Source organism: Corvus hawaiiensis, chromosome 24 (genome assembly GCF_020740725.1).
Source record: "Corvus hawaiiensis isolate bCorHaw1 chromosome 24, bCorHaw1.pri.cur, whole genome shotgun sequence".
In the NCBI taxonomy this organism is placed as follows: domain Eukaryota; kingdom Metazoa; phylum Chordata; class Aves; order Passeriformes; family Corvidae; genus Corvus; species Corvus hawaiiensis.
This window is the reverse complement of record NC_063236.1, coordinates 1,456,799-1,469,170: the sequence shown is the minus strand read 5'-3', so window position 1 is coordinate 1,469,170 and position 12,372 is coordinate 1,456,799. Positions and strand designations below refer to the sequence as shown.

The following is a 12,372-nucleotide window of genomic DNA, read 5'->3' as shown; positions in this document are numbered from 1 at the left end:
TCAGAATGCCCAGCCCCAGGGACTCCTAGCCCCCTGGGATGGTCAATTCCAGCCTCTCCAGACTCCTCTTACGCATCCCCCACTTCCAGCCACAGCTCCAATAGGGCCATAGACTTTCTTTATTTCCCCAAACAATTAAATAGTAGTATTTCTTTTGGTTTTTAAACAGAAGTGGTTAAAAGCAGGCTGCCTCCTGCCCCATGGGGTGAGCCCCGCTGCTGGGGCAGGCAGGCATGGGGGACATTTATATTACCATTTATAAATAGAAAAATAAAACTCTCAAGCAGGGCAGGTTAGCGGTTAGCATGGTTAGAGTCGGGCCTGGCACGGGGTGCCCGTGCCCGTGGCAGACACCTGGTGCTCATGGCAGACACCCCGTACAGCCGCCCTGCAGCGCAGGGACAGGGACATTGTGGGCGACAGGGACAGACCCAGAGCAGGGGGATGGGCAGGAACTGCTGCCAAGTGCTCAGTGCTGGGGTGGTTTTGGTATCTCCCCTGCTGGATTTGGTCCCGGGGCCAGGTCTGTTGGTGCCGGGCTGTGGCTTGACAGGCACCAACCCTGGCCCCAGCAGGGTGGTTAATAAAGCAATAAATACCGGGAGAGCATGTGGGAGTCCAGGGTGTGGGGACCCAGCTGTGGGGGGCTCTAGGATACAGGACAGGGCTGAGCCAGGTCCTTGGGCCACCCCGTGACACTCCATCCCATCCCCACCACCCCATACCCCAGGGCAGTGCTGAGCCCCAACCTCCCCACAACACCAGCGGTGCCCCTGTCCCTCCTCCCTGGGTCCAAGGGGTGCCCAGGGCTGGAGCGCCCTGTTTCCAGTGTGTGGCATCACCTGCCATGTGCTAACTGGGGGGGCCAGGGATCCCTACACCTGCAGGGCCTCGTGGCCCAGCACGCCCCCAGCTAGCCGGTAGAGCAGGCGGGAGTACCAGTGCATGCCCGCCTCGGGCACCGTCCCATTGCCCACCTCGGCGTGGGCTGGCAGCAGCGAGAGGAGCCCGTGGAAGAGGCGGAGGGGGGCGAAAGCTCGGTGGGCCCAGCGGTGGCTCTCCAGGACGGCGTAGCAGGATGCCAGCACCCCGTTGACCAGCAAGGTGCCGTGGGAGGTGAGGGGGGCAAAGACCCCCACGCCATCCTCCCGAGAGACCCTCAGCACCCGCGTGGGGCGCAGCCCCTGCCCGCCAGCCCCGTGGGCCAGCACGGTGTCACCTGGGCGCACGCGGCGGGCGAAGATGGGCAGGAAGGCGGCGGAGCCGTTGGCCGTCCCACGGGCCGCGAACACCAGGTGGGACGGGGTGAGGAGCAGCCGGCGCGCTGGGCTGGCTGTCTCGATGGCCACGAAGGAGGCGCGTTGGCCCAGGTCCCGGTCGAGAAAGAGCAGCACCTCAGTGGGCACCAGGCGCCCACCCGGCTCCGCGCCCAGCACCCAGTCGCCCTGGCGCAGGTCGGCCAGGCCCCGGCGCTCACCGCTCTGCAGCGTCACAGTGGCGTGGCCAGGAAAGCAGCCACCGGTGCGGATGGCCAGCGAGTTATCTGGGAGGATGGAGAAAGTTGTGGTGTTTCCACCAGCCACCTCCACGGGGCTACCACCTCCAGAGGGGAAACGGCAACCCCCAGACCCCCAAACCACCCCTGGAACAAAGCGGGTATTTTCCAAAGCTCCCCCGGTTCCTGTGTGCAGCTCCTGAGCGCTGCAGGGCCCCTTTGTCCGCCCTGCACTGACGCCCTTTGTTCCGGGCTGGAACGGTGACATTTATGGCCACTTTCACTTTCTGTCAATTGTCACTTCTGGACTGGATGGCAACTGCTGGCTGGAGCAACTGTGGGGCAGGGGGCTGTGCGGCTGCAGGGCTGGGGGCTGCATTGCTATTTCCCTCACCAGGAGCTGAACCACGAGGTTGTCTCCATCTGGCCAAAATTTGGAGGGGAGAGTGAGATTTTTGCCCATCTGGGGGCCAGGTAGGCCGGGGGAGCTGGGCTGGGGCCGGACACTGGCTGAACCCACTGGGGCCAGACACCAACCGGAGCAATAATCCCACATGGATCCAGGATGTAAAGGGAGAGCAGGCAGGGCTGTGAGGCTGCGGTCTAGGATGTTTACGGGGCTGGCAGCCCCCTGCCCTGGTGGCAGCCCCTTCTGCGTGGTACCTGCTTTGACGGAGACGTGGATGTGCGCCTTGGACTCATAGTAGACCCAGTCGAAGCCGGCCTCCACGGCCAGGCGTGCCAGCATGCCGTACTTGTGGCGGTCACGGTCGGACGTGGTGATGTCCAGCGCCCGGCCCTCGTAGTGCAGAGAGTCGGGGAGGTGGTGCCCATCTTCATCCCAGCCCTCGGTCACCCGCAGCTTCACCCCCGGCCACATGTTCATCACCGCGATAGCCAGCGAGTTCACGCGCTCCTTGCAGCGCTGTGGGGACACACCAGCACCGGTGTCACCCTCCCCACGACAGACAGGGACCCCACGGGGACAGACAGACACCAGGCCTGCAAAGGGCTTGGAGGGAGCCCAAAGGGGCTGCTGTGGGGGCAAGGTGGGGTGCCCCCGCAGAGTGCAGAGAGGGTCACAGCCAAGCTGCCCCCGTGCTTGGATGCGGGTTGAACATTAACGTGCCCCGGGGTCCCACAGTGGAGCTGCTCCACAGGCAGCCGGGCAGAACAGGCAGGGGACCGGGACGGGCACCGGGACGGTGTCACCTTCCCCGCGGCCACGGCCGTGACTGATTAACCTGGTGGGGGGGCGGTGAAGCAGAGCTGGGGAGCAGCTGACCCTGAACCAGCCCCGAGTCCGGGCTGACAGGGACAGCAGGGGGTCCCAGGCGGTTCGGGGGTCCCTCTCCCCATTAGCAGTGGCAGCATCGACGTGGGGTGCAGGGGTCGAAGCTGCCCCCGTCCGCCCCCGCAGCCGCTGAGGTCACAGCGTCCCTCGGTGCCCCAGCGCCCCTCCTCTGCGCCGTTCAACAAAGCGGCTCCCGGGAGCGCGGGGCCGCGGGGGCGGGAGTGCGGGGCGCGGGCCCGGGGCGGCCGTGGCGGGGGGAACGGCAGCGGCGGGGGGGCAGGAATGCGCTCGGCCCGGCCCGGCCCGGCCCGGCCACAATAGGCGCCTTCCAGCCCGGCGCTGACCTCAGGCCCCGGGAATGCCGCCGCGGCCACAAAGGGCCCTTTCAGCCACCCGCACCCCGTGCCGGCTCCGTGCCCGCGGCCCCGCCGGGCCCCGCCGCCCCGGCCCCGCCGCCTCCGCCGTCCCGGCTCGCGGGAGCTGCCGGCGCCGCCTGGACCACTCGCAGCATCCCCCGTCGCCATGGCGACCGCGGGGCCGCCCCTCGCCATGGCAACCATGAGCATCCTGACGGACGCGCGGCGCGTCCCGGGCTCCCGCCGCCCCGGATTCCCCCCGGGTAGAGGGGTACCGGGGCCGCCCCCTCCGCGCTGACCCTGGGGCCGGGGCGCGGCGGCGCTGGGGGAGTGGAGCCGCCGGTCGGTACCTCGTGCCCCCGGTGCCATCCCGTCCCGTTAATCCCCGACGGTCCCGGATGCCCAACGCGGCGGGAGCGCCTCGTCCCCGGGCTCCGGTGCTGCCACGCTGCCGCCAAGGGCCGCGGAAGGGAGCAGGGGACCGGGGCGAGGTACCGTGCGGCCCCGACGGGGACCCTGCATCCCGGGAGACTCCGTGCTCCTCGGGAGGGTCGGTGCCACCCGGGACGATCCGTGAGCCCCGGGATGATTGGTGCGCCCTGGAGAGGGTCGGTGGCGGCCGGGAAAGCTTCGTGAGCCCCTGGGAGGGTCGGTGCCGACTGAAGGAGGTCCGTGAGCCCTGTCGAGGGTCGCTGTGCTCCCGCCCGTCCCCCCGCCGCCCCCGCGTCCCCGCGCCCCCGGGAGCGAGGCCGGACCGGGCCGGGCCGAGCCGGGTGCAGCCCCCACCTCGGTCATGAGCCGGTCCGCCCCCGTGTTCTCCTCGTCCTTGAAGATGATGTCGGGGTTGTAGTTGGGCACCAGGTCCCTGAAGCGCTCCGAGCCCCGCAGCACTTTGCCCTCCGCCTTCCCGCTCGCCCCCAGCGTCTGCTCGGGCACGTTGGGCACGAACTGCTTGTAGAGCAGAGGCGAGAGCTGCCGCCGCCCCAGCCGCCGCCGCCCCACCGGGCCCCGACCCGGGCCGCAGCCCAGCACCGGCGCGGCCAGCAGGCAGGCGGCGAGGCCGAGCAGGACGAGGGCGAGCGGCGTCCACCGGGGCATCCCGCCCGCCGGGCCCCGCTGCCTCCGCAGGTCCCGCTCAGTCGCCGGGGGCACGGGCGGCTGGGGCGGGCATGGTCCCGGTGTGGCGGCCCCGGGGCTTTTAGATGGTCGCGGTGCCAGGGGCGGGTCGGTGCCGTTTCCTTCTCACACCCACGGTCCCGTCGCTGCTGCGGGATCCGCGGCCGCTCGAGACGACTGACCACCCCCCCGTGCCCCCCCGTCGGTGCCGCCACCCACTCGGAGCGCCTCCGGTTCCGCACCCACGGTATCAGCACCCCCTCGCCTGGCGCTGCACCCCGGTCCGGGGAAGTCCCCGACACAGCCCGAGCCACAGGGAAAGCCCTCGCACCGCGGCGTCTCAGCACCGGCACCGGTACCCAGCTCCGGGCACTGCCTTGGCACTGGCACCGGACACCCGGCTTCTGAGGCTGCCCTGGGACCGGCACCGGGACCTTACCCCGCGCCCCAATCCTGCTCCCCCTCCCCGTCTAAATCCCGCGCGCTGTTGCCGCCTCCTCTCCACGTCCCCTCACTGCGCTCCGGTACCGGGACCCCGCCTTATCCGATCCGAACGCCGCGATTCTGGTCCTGGGACCTCTCCTGCCACCGCCTGTTGGGACCGGGGACCCTCTGTCCCAGTCGCAGTCCCTCTTCTCCTCCCGCTGTCCCTTGCACCGAGGACCTTCTTTATCCTAAGGCTGTGCCACCGGTATCCGCACCTGCTCCGTCCCCTTGGCACAGCCCCGCTCCCGGGACCCGCTCCCTGGCACTACCCCTGTCCCCTCTGTTCGGTCCGACCCACAGTCCCGGTCCCCGTCCCTGGCCCAGCCCCCGGTACCGGCTGCCTTGGGTGCTGGTCGGCACCGTGAGCCGCCCTCAGCCGCCCCGGTCGGGCTGCCCCCACCGTGGCCGCTCGGCTTCGGCGCTGGGCAGCCCCGTCGGGCTCCGCCTCGGACCCGGCCCCCGGGAGCGGCGGCAGCGGCGGCCACATCCCCCGGGGCCGCCCCCGCCGGGCTGCCCTGCCCCGGCCGGCCCCTCCGCGCCCCGAGACCGGGGCACCCCCGGACCGGTACCGGGCTCCGCCAGGGATCGAGGTACCGCCGAGGATGGGGCCGGGCTGCTCCGGGACTGGCACCGGGCTCCAACAGGGACACGGGCGCCTCCAGGAACGGGACACCCCCGGGACCGGGCTCCCCCCGGGGCTGGGACCGTGTCCCTCGACGCAGCACCCGAGAGCTCCCGGAGAAGCACCCAGGGGTTCCGAGGGCCTCGGCGAGGGCAGGAGGCAGCAGCGGGGCAGTGGAGGGTTGGGAGCGGGTCGGGGGGGGCCCGGCCGCCGCGGCCCCCCCACAGCTTCCCTGCAGCCCCGGTGCCAGCCCGGGGTGACTGGGAGGGGAGCAGGTCGCGGGGAAATCGCGGGCACCGATGGCCTCATTTCCTGCAATATAAACCAGGTTTCCTGTGCTTCCTGCTCAGCCTCAACCGGGGGGGGGGGGGGCGAGGGGGGGCCCGGGCCCCCCATCCCCGCCATGGGGGGGGGCGGGGGGCGGCCTGGCTCGGCCCCAGCCGGGGCAGGATGGGTGGGGGGCCGATTCCCGGGGCAGTTTCCGCTCCGGCCACACGACCCTCCATCCCAGGAGGTGCCGCCTCTGCTTTGCCCCTCTCTTGGGGTAGCTCAGCCCACACCCCGAAGCTGCCCGGAGCCCCCCAAACACCCCCGGGGTCCCTCAGCCCGGGCAGCGGGCAGGGAGCTGCCCTCATCTGCCACCGTGCCTGGAAGAAGCTCGTTAACCCCAACCAGGAAGAGGGTTAATTATGGCCCCCAGGGAAGGAGGGGCAGAACTGTGACCCCCCCCCCAGGCGGGGACACCCCGCCCCTGCCCCCTTCCTACTCGGCCCTGCCCTCGGGGGCAATAAAACCCCCAGATTCAGATATTTTTATATAAAAACCAGTCACTATTTATTGCTCCAAACAAGTTCTGTGGTAACAGAGACCCGACATACTCATCACATCAAGCTGCCAGAGAGGGGGGGGACTCGTCCCCTGCACCCCAGGCCCCCTTATTGGGGACCCCAAAGGCCTTGGGGTGGGCGGGGGACAACCAGTGCCCCCCCTGCAGCCCTAGAGTGACACAGGAATGGAGTGTGGAGTGACTCTGGGCAGGGAGCACAGGACCCCCTCCCATAGTTTCAGGACAGTCCCCAGGTGGGGCAACATTTAAAACCCAACCAGACCCCAGGGAGCAGCCTGGGGAGGTCGGGGGGGCCCGGCCATTCTTGCACGAGGTATGTAAACGGGGTGGGGGGGCTGCAGCCAGCGCAGCCTCGGGGGGACCCCGCGCCCCTCAGAGATGTGTGATGGGGGTGTGGCTCAGGGCCGAGGCTCAGTAGCATAACACGCTGAGATAGAGCAGGGGGGCAACCCCCAAAGGTGTCTCAGCTTTCCCTGGGGGGCTCAGATGCCCCTGAGGCACCAGGTGCTATCAGGGCCAGCTCTGTGGCTGACAGCCACCCTGGGGCCACCACAGTGGGGGGGACACATCCCTGTCCCCCAGCCTAAGCAGGGCTTGACGAGAGGCTGGCAGGGGTTGTCGGCCCCCCCATGGGGTCTGAGCTCTCCCTGAGGGGCTCTGATGTCCCTGAGGCACCAGGTGCTATCAGGGCCAGCACTGTGGCTGACAGCCACCCTGGGGCCACCACGGGGTGGGGGGGACGACACTTCCCTGTCCCCCAGCCCTAGCAGGGCTTGCTGCGGGTCCGGCAGCGCGTCACGGGCAGCGGCAGCTTGTGCAGACCTGGATACAGAGAGAGTGTGAGAGCCAGGGTGGGGCACAGGGGACACCCCAGCAGCCATCCCTGTGACCCCATGTCCCTGTTCTCACCAAAGGCATGGATGAGCTCGGCCTGGACTGCCCAGGAGACCTTTTTCACCAGGCAGAGTGTGGTGAGCCCTGCAAAGCCCATGTTGTAGAGGAAGACGATGTAGAAGTTCCCCAACCAGTTGAAGCGGCCAAAGTCCCCCAGGAGGTCAAAACGGGTGATCCCTGCACAGGGGTGGGACACACTGGTCAGGGCACCCCAATCCTGGGGACACCCCCATCCATGCATCACCCTGATCCCACTGGGGGACTCACCCAGTGTCCTGGAGAAGACAGGCAGTGCTGAGCTGAGCACCAGCAAGGAGACACAGTTTCCAATGATCTGGGAAGAAGGAGGAGGTTTAGGGGGGACAGTGCTGCTGCAGGGAACCCCCAGGCTGGGGAAGGGGCTTTCCAAGTGCCAGAGAACCACTGGGATCCTGCCCAGCAGTAGGACACTGTCCTCCCACGTAGGGACACCACAGGGTGCCCGGGGACACGCAAAGGACACACTGTGGGGAGCAGGATCTTGCACCCCCACGGGAGCTCAGGAGCCCCCCAGCCCCGTCCTGCTGCTCCCACCTTGGTGAGGGGGGTGTCCTGCCGCTCCGGCAGCAGGCGAGTGAAGAGGGGGGAGCTGTAGAAGCCCACAACAGAGGAGACCATCAGGTAGCTGCAAGGAGTGTTAAGGAGGAAAACAGGATGGGATGGCACTGGGAATGGTGTTGGGGACACAGGGGATGTCACTGGGGACACGAGTGCCCGCCTGAAGGATACAAAATGAGGACAACCTGCAGTGCAGCTCCAAAGGAACCGAAGATGGAGAAGGAAACCTGGCCCAGGGACGCATCCTGCAGGAAGAGGAGGGAGCAGGTTGGGGAGAAATGGTCCCCAGACCAGCGAGGGACAGGACTCTGTGCTGTCCCATCCCCTCACCCGGGTACCTGCATGCCCCGTGGCATTGCGGCATCATCCAGCAGCAGCTCCAGGACGTGGAAGCAGACGATGAGCACAGAGATGCCCTGGGAGGAGCAGGGAGGGAGTAAGGGCAGTGGGGAGCATGGGGACAACCCCCAGCTCCCATAGGGGCACAGGGCCACTCACCGTCAGTGCCAGGAGGACCAGCATGGCCAGGGGGTAGCCCAGGTTCCTCTGCCAGGGCGATGCTCGGTGCCGCAGCTCTGTGGGGAGGATGTGCCCAGGTGAGAGGGGAGCACAGCTCCCACCCCAGGGCAGGAGATTGAGGGGGCCCCAAAGAGCCAGGATGGGCTGTAACACCCCCCACCCCATCTCCCACCCACCCTCCCTCCATGGAGGCTGCCCCAGTGCTCCCAGTACCAAGCTGGAGGGAACCCAGGTGTCCCGGCCTTCCCCCTGCCAGGCTCCTCACCCAGCTTCCGCCTCTTGCTCCGGATGGCAAAGAATTGCTCCCGCAGCATCTCCATGTCCAGATTCAGCCAGCAGGAAGCTTTGCCTGCCGGGGGGAGACCCAAGGGGCTCAGGGGGGATGAGGACTCCTATGTGGTGGGGTAAGGGGGCCCCAAATCCACCCCATGCTCCCCTTTCCCAACCAGCAGCACCCACCAGAGCGGATCCTGTGGGACACGGCGGCTTCCTCAAACCTTGTGCAGCTCAGCTGCTCATCCAGGTCTTCCAGGAGCTGGGGGTGGGTGAGGAGCCTGTGAGAGGCTGCTGGGGTGTGTAAATGGCTCCCCATGCCTGAGGTGGGACACCAGGCAGCCCTGAAGCTGGGGCAGAGGGACTGGGGGGGGGACACCTTACCCGGGGTTTCACCAGCAGCTTCCCAGTGACGGTGAACATGGTGGAAAGGCCAAAGGGGGTGCACACTGTGGTGGGAGGAGAGGCTGAACAGGAGGTGCCCCTCCATCCTACCCCTCCCCACACCCCCAGAAGGATCCTGGAGGCTTCAGCCCAGAGCCACGGCCCCTCCAGACCCCATTTGCCTGGAGCACCACCAGGGCCTCGGGGGGACACAACTCACACAGCAGAAGCAGGACGCCAAAGAGCGAGATGCAGGAGTAGAGGTAGGGGAGATAATATTCCCAGAGATCTGCAGAGACAGCAGGGTCAGGCCGGTGGCACCAGGTATCCCTTATTCCATTCAGTGCCAGGGTCTGATTCTGGAGTAGGGAGGGCCCAGTGCACCCCAGCAGCACCCACCGTAGAGTGACTGGCGACTGGCAGCATCGTTGCCCACGATGGCAGAGGCCACCCAGACCATGCCCAGCACCAGCAGTGTCAGCAGCAGCAGCACCACCGACGTCTCGTACACCCTGGCCATGATGCCCTGCAGGAGCTGGGTTAGCAGGGAGCCACAGATGGGGGGACAGGGGGGACACCCGCAGGGTCACCCACCTTCTTGGATCCTGCAAACCCCTCCGACTCAGTGAAGAAGTAGGCAAAGGGCATGAGGAAGACCAGGGACATATTGGAGAAGAGGAAGACCAAGTTCCAGAGGCCTGGAAGAGGGGGAACAGCATGGGGTGAGCTCCCGGGCAGGGCAACCCTGACTCACAGATTTTGGGGTGACACCAGGGTCACCCCATGCACCCACCATGAATGAGGGACCCGTTCAGCCACTGGATGTAGTAGTTCTGGGGGAAGGAGAGCAGCACCTCATTGCTGATGATGGAGAAGGGCAGGAGGAGGACGGCACCCAGCGCCACAGCCAGGGTGAAGGTGCAGAGTCCCAGCCTGCCGGAGGGAAAAGCATCACCTCTGGGTCAGGGCTCCTCTGGGTGTCACAGCCCGGCTCTGCCCCCCAGCGTCACCAGCACCCACAGGACACAGTGTCCCAGCTGAGGAAGAGGCCGAGTGTCAGGGAACAGGGAAAGGGGCAAGCAGGAACTTACGCAATCCTGTTGACAGCAGCATCCTCATCATCGAGAACTGCGGGGACAAAATCCCAAACCAAAGGGCTGGGGGAGGTAGGGCTGCCCAGAGCATCGCTCCCTGTCCCCTGCCCAACTTCTCCCCACTCCAAATGCTGCAGAAATCCTCTCAGGGAATTTGGGCTTTGCTCCCACCTGGGGCAGCCAGTGGGTGCCCCGCAGCAATTGGTGTCACGGCAGCTGGGGCTGCTGGGGAAGGCCGAAAGCAATGGAGGAACAGGAAAAACCCTCGGGAGGCTGAATGTGGCTCTCAAGGGCTGCCTGGCTCTGGCAGCTCCTGCTCTCTTACCTGCTGTGAAATCCGCGTGCTTCTTAAAGTGGGTTATGATGAAGTGGCAGAGGATGTAGAGGCTGGCGAAGAGCAGGGCACAGATCTGCGGGCAGAGGAGTGTGGGCAGTGCGGGCATGCCCTGAGGGCAGCGCTCCTACCCTGGCTCCTACCCCAGGTGATGCTGCCAGCCCTGGGGCTTGTCAGCTCCACCCTATTTGTTTTTCCACTCCTAGTCTTGGTTACAGCCCACTCGTGTGCTCAGACCTATTTGTTCAATGGGGGCTGCACACGGGGTTCACACATGGGTGCCCACAAGCTGGCACAGCACCCAGGCCAGCGGGCTGAAGACCCACCCAGAAGCTCTGGATCAGCCCTTGCTGGCAAATCTGTGACCCCGTGGGACATCCCTGAACTGCCTGATCCCACAGCCCTCGCCTTGCTGGCACCAGCACCCAGCAGAGCTGCGGGAACAGCCTTGAATCAGGCGCCAAGGATATCTGTGGTGTCCTTCTCGCCCCCGCTGGAACGCCGAGGTCAAGCCAGAGCAGGCGATGTTCAGGGAACACGGTGACCTTTCATCCCTCTGGGTACGCGTCAGGATGGGGAAAGGTCGCCTGAATCCTCCACCTTGGCACAGGTGTAGTGGGGAGCAGCTGTGGCACCTCCCTTCTCCCTGGCCAGGGGTGCTCAGCTGGCCGAGGGTCCCCAGAATCTGCCAGTGGGGTGGCAGGGAGCCCCCAGAGCTGGCCCAGCTCTGGACTCCCAGAAGGGCAGCTCCCAGCAGGTCCTTCTACTCCTGCTCCCACCCAGTGAAGGGTCTCAGGCTGCAGGTTCCTTCCTGCCATGGTCTGTACCCCACAGGCCAATGCTTTGCCTGGTGGGGGGACCCCCAACACCTCCTGTGCTCAGTGAAGTGGGGCCAAGTACGTTTGTGCTGCCCATGCCAAGCCAGGGGCTCCTGGGTGAGCCGTGGCTCCCCAGGATGGAGGGCAGGGGAGCTCCAGGGCAGAGGTGCTGGGCTGCGGCCACCAGGTCCTCCCTGTGGGCGCCGAATTTGGCTGTGGCAAGGTGGCCTCGGCCCTGCCAGTCACAGCCTACTTGGCTGCCCTGCATGCAGCATCCCGAAGGCCCTTAGGAGATGCAGGACCAGGACATCCAGGTCATCCCCATCCCTAAGCCTATGGCAGCGGGAGCAGACGAGCAGACCCAGCTGGCTCCCTCTGCAGTACCCGAGGCTTAGGGGGCTCTGTAGGGCCCCTTCCTGCTCACACCGAGCTGCTGGCCTGGGGACCAGGACAGAGCCAGGAGCCTGGCGTGGGGCTGGCCCGGCCCTGACACCACCACAGCCCAGCACCCCCAGCCCTCCCAGCACGACGGGACCGCAGTTGGGACTGCTGGAGCTGGCAGAGGGGTTGCGGCAGGGCCTCAGCAGGGTTCAGCCTTGGGACCCCGCTATCTGCTGGGCACACGCAGCCGCGGTGGCTCTGGCCCCGATAAGCACGGGGTGTGGAGCACTGCCACAGCCGGGCCACAGAGCTCCCGACGGTCCCACGGAGGGCTGCGAGCTCCCAGTTCCCCTCCCACCTCTCCCCTCTAAACCGGGCCCCTCCCCCCGCCCGCCGCCCCTCACCGCGGCCACTCACGATGCACTCGCGGACCCTCTCGTGGAAGAGCTGCTCCCGCACGGCCAGCGCGTCCTGCTCCACAGGGGCCATGCGGCGGCCAGCATGGCAGTGCCGGGGGGGCTACCGCAGGCAGGGGCAGGACGGCAGGGCCGGTACGGCCGCTCCGGTACAGGCTCTTCGGTACAGGCTCTCCGGTACCGCCGGGAATCGCCGCTCTGAGCCCGCCGGGACCAGCCCAGCGCCGCCGTGGGTGGCCCCGCCCCTCGCCGTGGCCCCGCCCCCGCTCCGCTACAATGTATCCGCTCCCCGCGGCCCGAATGGGGCCCGGCCGGCCCCGCCCCCTGCCGCCCATTGGCTCCGGGGCTTGAATGAGGCGAAGCTCATTGGCCGGAGCGCGGCGCGGCGCGCGCTGATAGGCTGAGCCCGCCCGCCGCTCCCACGGGCCAGCGGCCCCTGCGCAGCC

The 12,372-nt window shown here is 67.3% G+C and overlaps 2 protein-coding genes across 2 annotated transcripts; both read right to left on the bottom strand.

The window, feature by feature from the left end:
* Positions 1–155: 155 nt before the first annotated feature.
* On the bottom strand, positions 156–5,160 carry DHH (desert hedgehog signaling molecule). Its single transcript, XM_048327553.1, has 3 exons — positions 3,932–5,160; positions 2,159–2,420; positions 156–1,543 (listed from the first exon to the last, which is right to left on the bottom strand). The coding sequence occupies exons 1-3, from the start codon at positions 4,241–4,243 to the stop codon at positions 876–878; spliced, it is 1,242 nt and encodes a 413-aa protein (XP_048183510.1). The 5' UTR covers positions 4,244–5,160; the 3' UTR covers positions 156–875.
* A 1,018-nt stretch (positions 5,161–6,178) lies between these two features.
* Positions 6,179–12,164, bottom strand: LMBR1L (limb development membrane protein 1 like). The gene is made up of 17 exons (XM_048327531.1): positions 11,928–12,164; positions 10,303–10,387; positions 9,975–10,011; positions 9,677–9,816; positions 9,478–9,581; positions 9,283–9,409; positions 9,104–9,172; positions 8,884–8,948; positions 8,686–8,761; positions 8,492–8,575; positions 8,206–8,282; positions 8,046–8,123; positions 7,879–7,952; positions 7,684–7,774; positions 7,378–7,444; positions 7,126–7,287; positions 6,179–7,038 (listed from the first exon to the last, which is right to left on the bottom strand). Exons 1-17 carry the CDS (start codon positions 11,997–11,999, stop codon positions 6,980–6,982), a joined length of 1,467 nt encoding a protein of 488 aa, XP_048183488.1. The 5' UTR covers positions 12,000–12,164; the 3' UTR covers positions 6,179–6,979.
* Positions 12,165–12,372: the final 208 nt, after the last annotated feature.

Bases quoted from the DNA above. Each gene is read 5' to 3' on its own strand.
- DHH (XM_048327553.1), bottom strand. From the start codon at position 4,243: ATGCCCCGGTGGACGCCGCTCGCCCTCGTCCTGCTCGGCCTCGCCGCC. The intron at 2,421-3,931 runs GTGGGGGCTGCA...GTGTCCCCACAG, and splicing joins CGGACCGGCTCATGACCGAG to CGCTGCAAGGAGCGCGTGAA. The intron at 1,544-2,158 runs GTACCACGCAGA...CCATCCTCCCAG, and splicing joins CCACGTCTCCGTCAAAGCAG to ATAACTCGCTGGCCATCCGC.
- LMBR1L (XM_048327531.1), bottom strand. From the start codon at position 11,999: ATGGCCCCTGTGGAGCAGGACGCGCTGGCCGTGCGGGAGCAGCTCTTC. The intron at 10,012-10,302 runs GTAAGAGAGCAG...TTGTCCCCGCAG, and splicing joins GCACGCGGATTTCACAGCAG to TTCTCGATGATGAGGATGCT. The intron at 7,288-7,377 runs GTGAGTCCCCCA...ACCCCTGTGCAG, and splicing joins TGTCTTCTCCAGGACACTGG to GGATCACCCGTTTTGACCTC.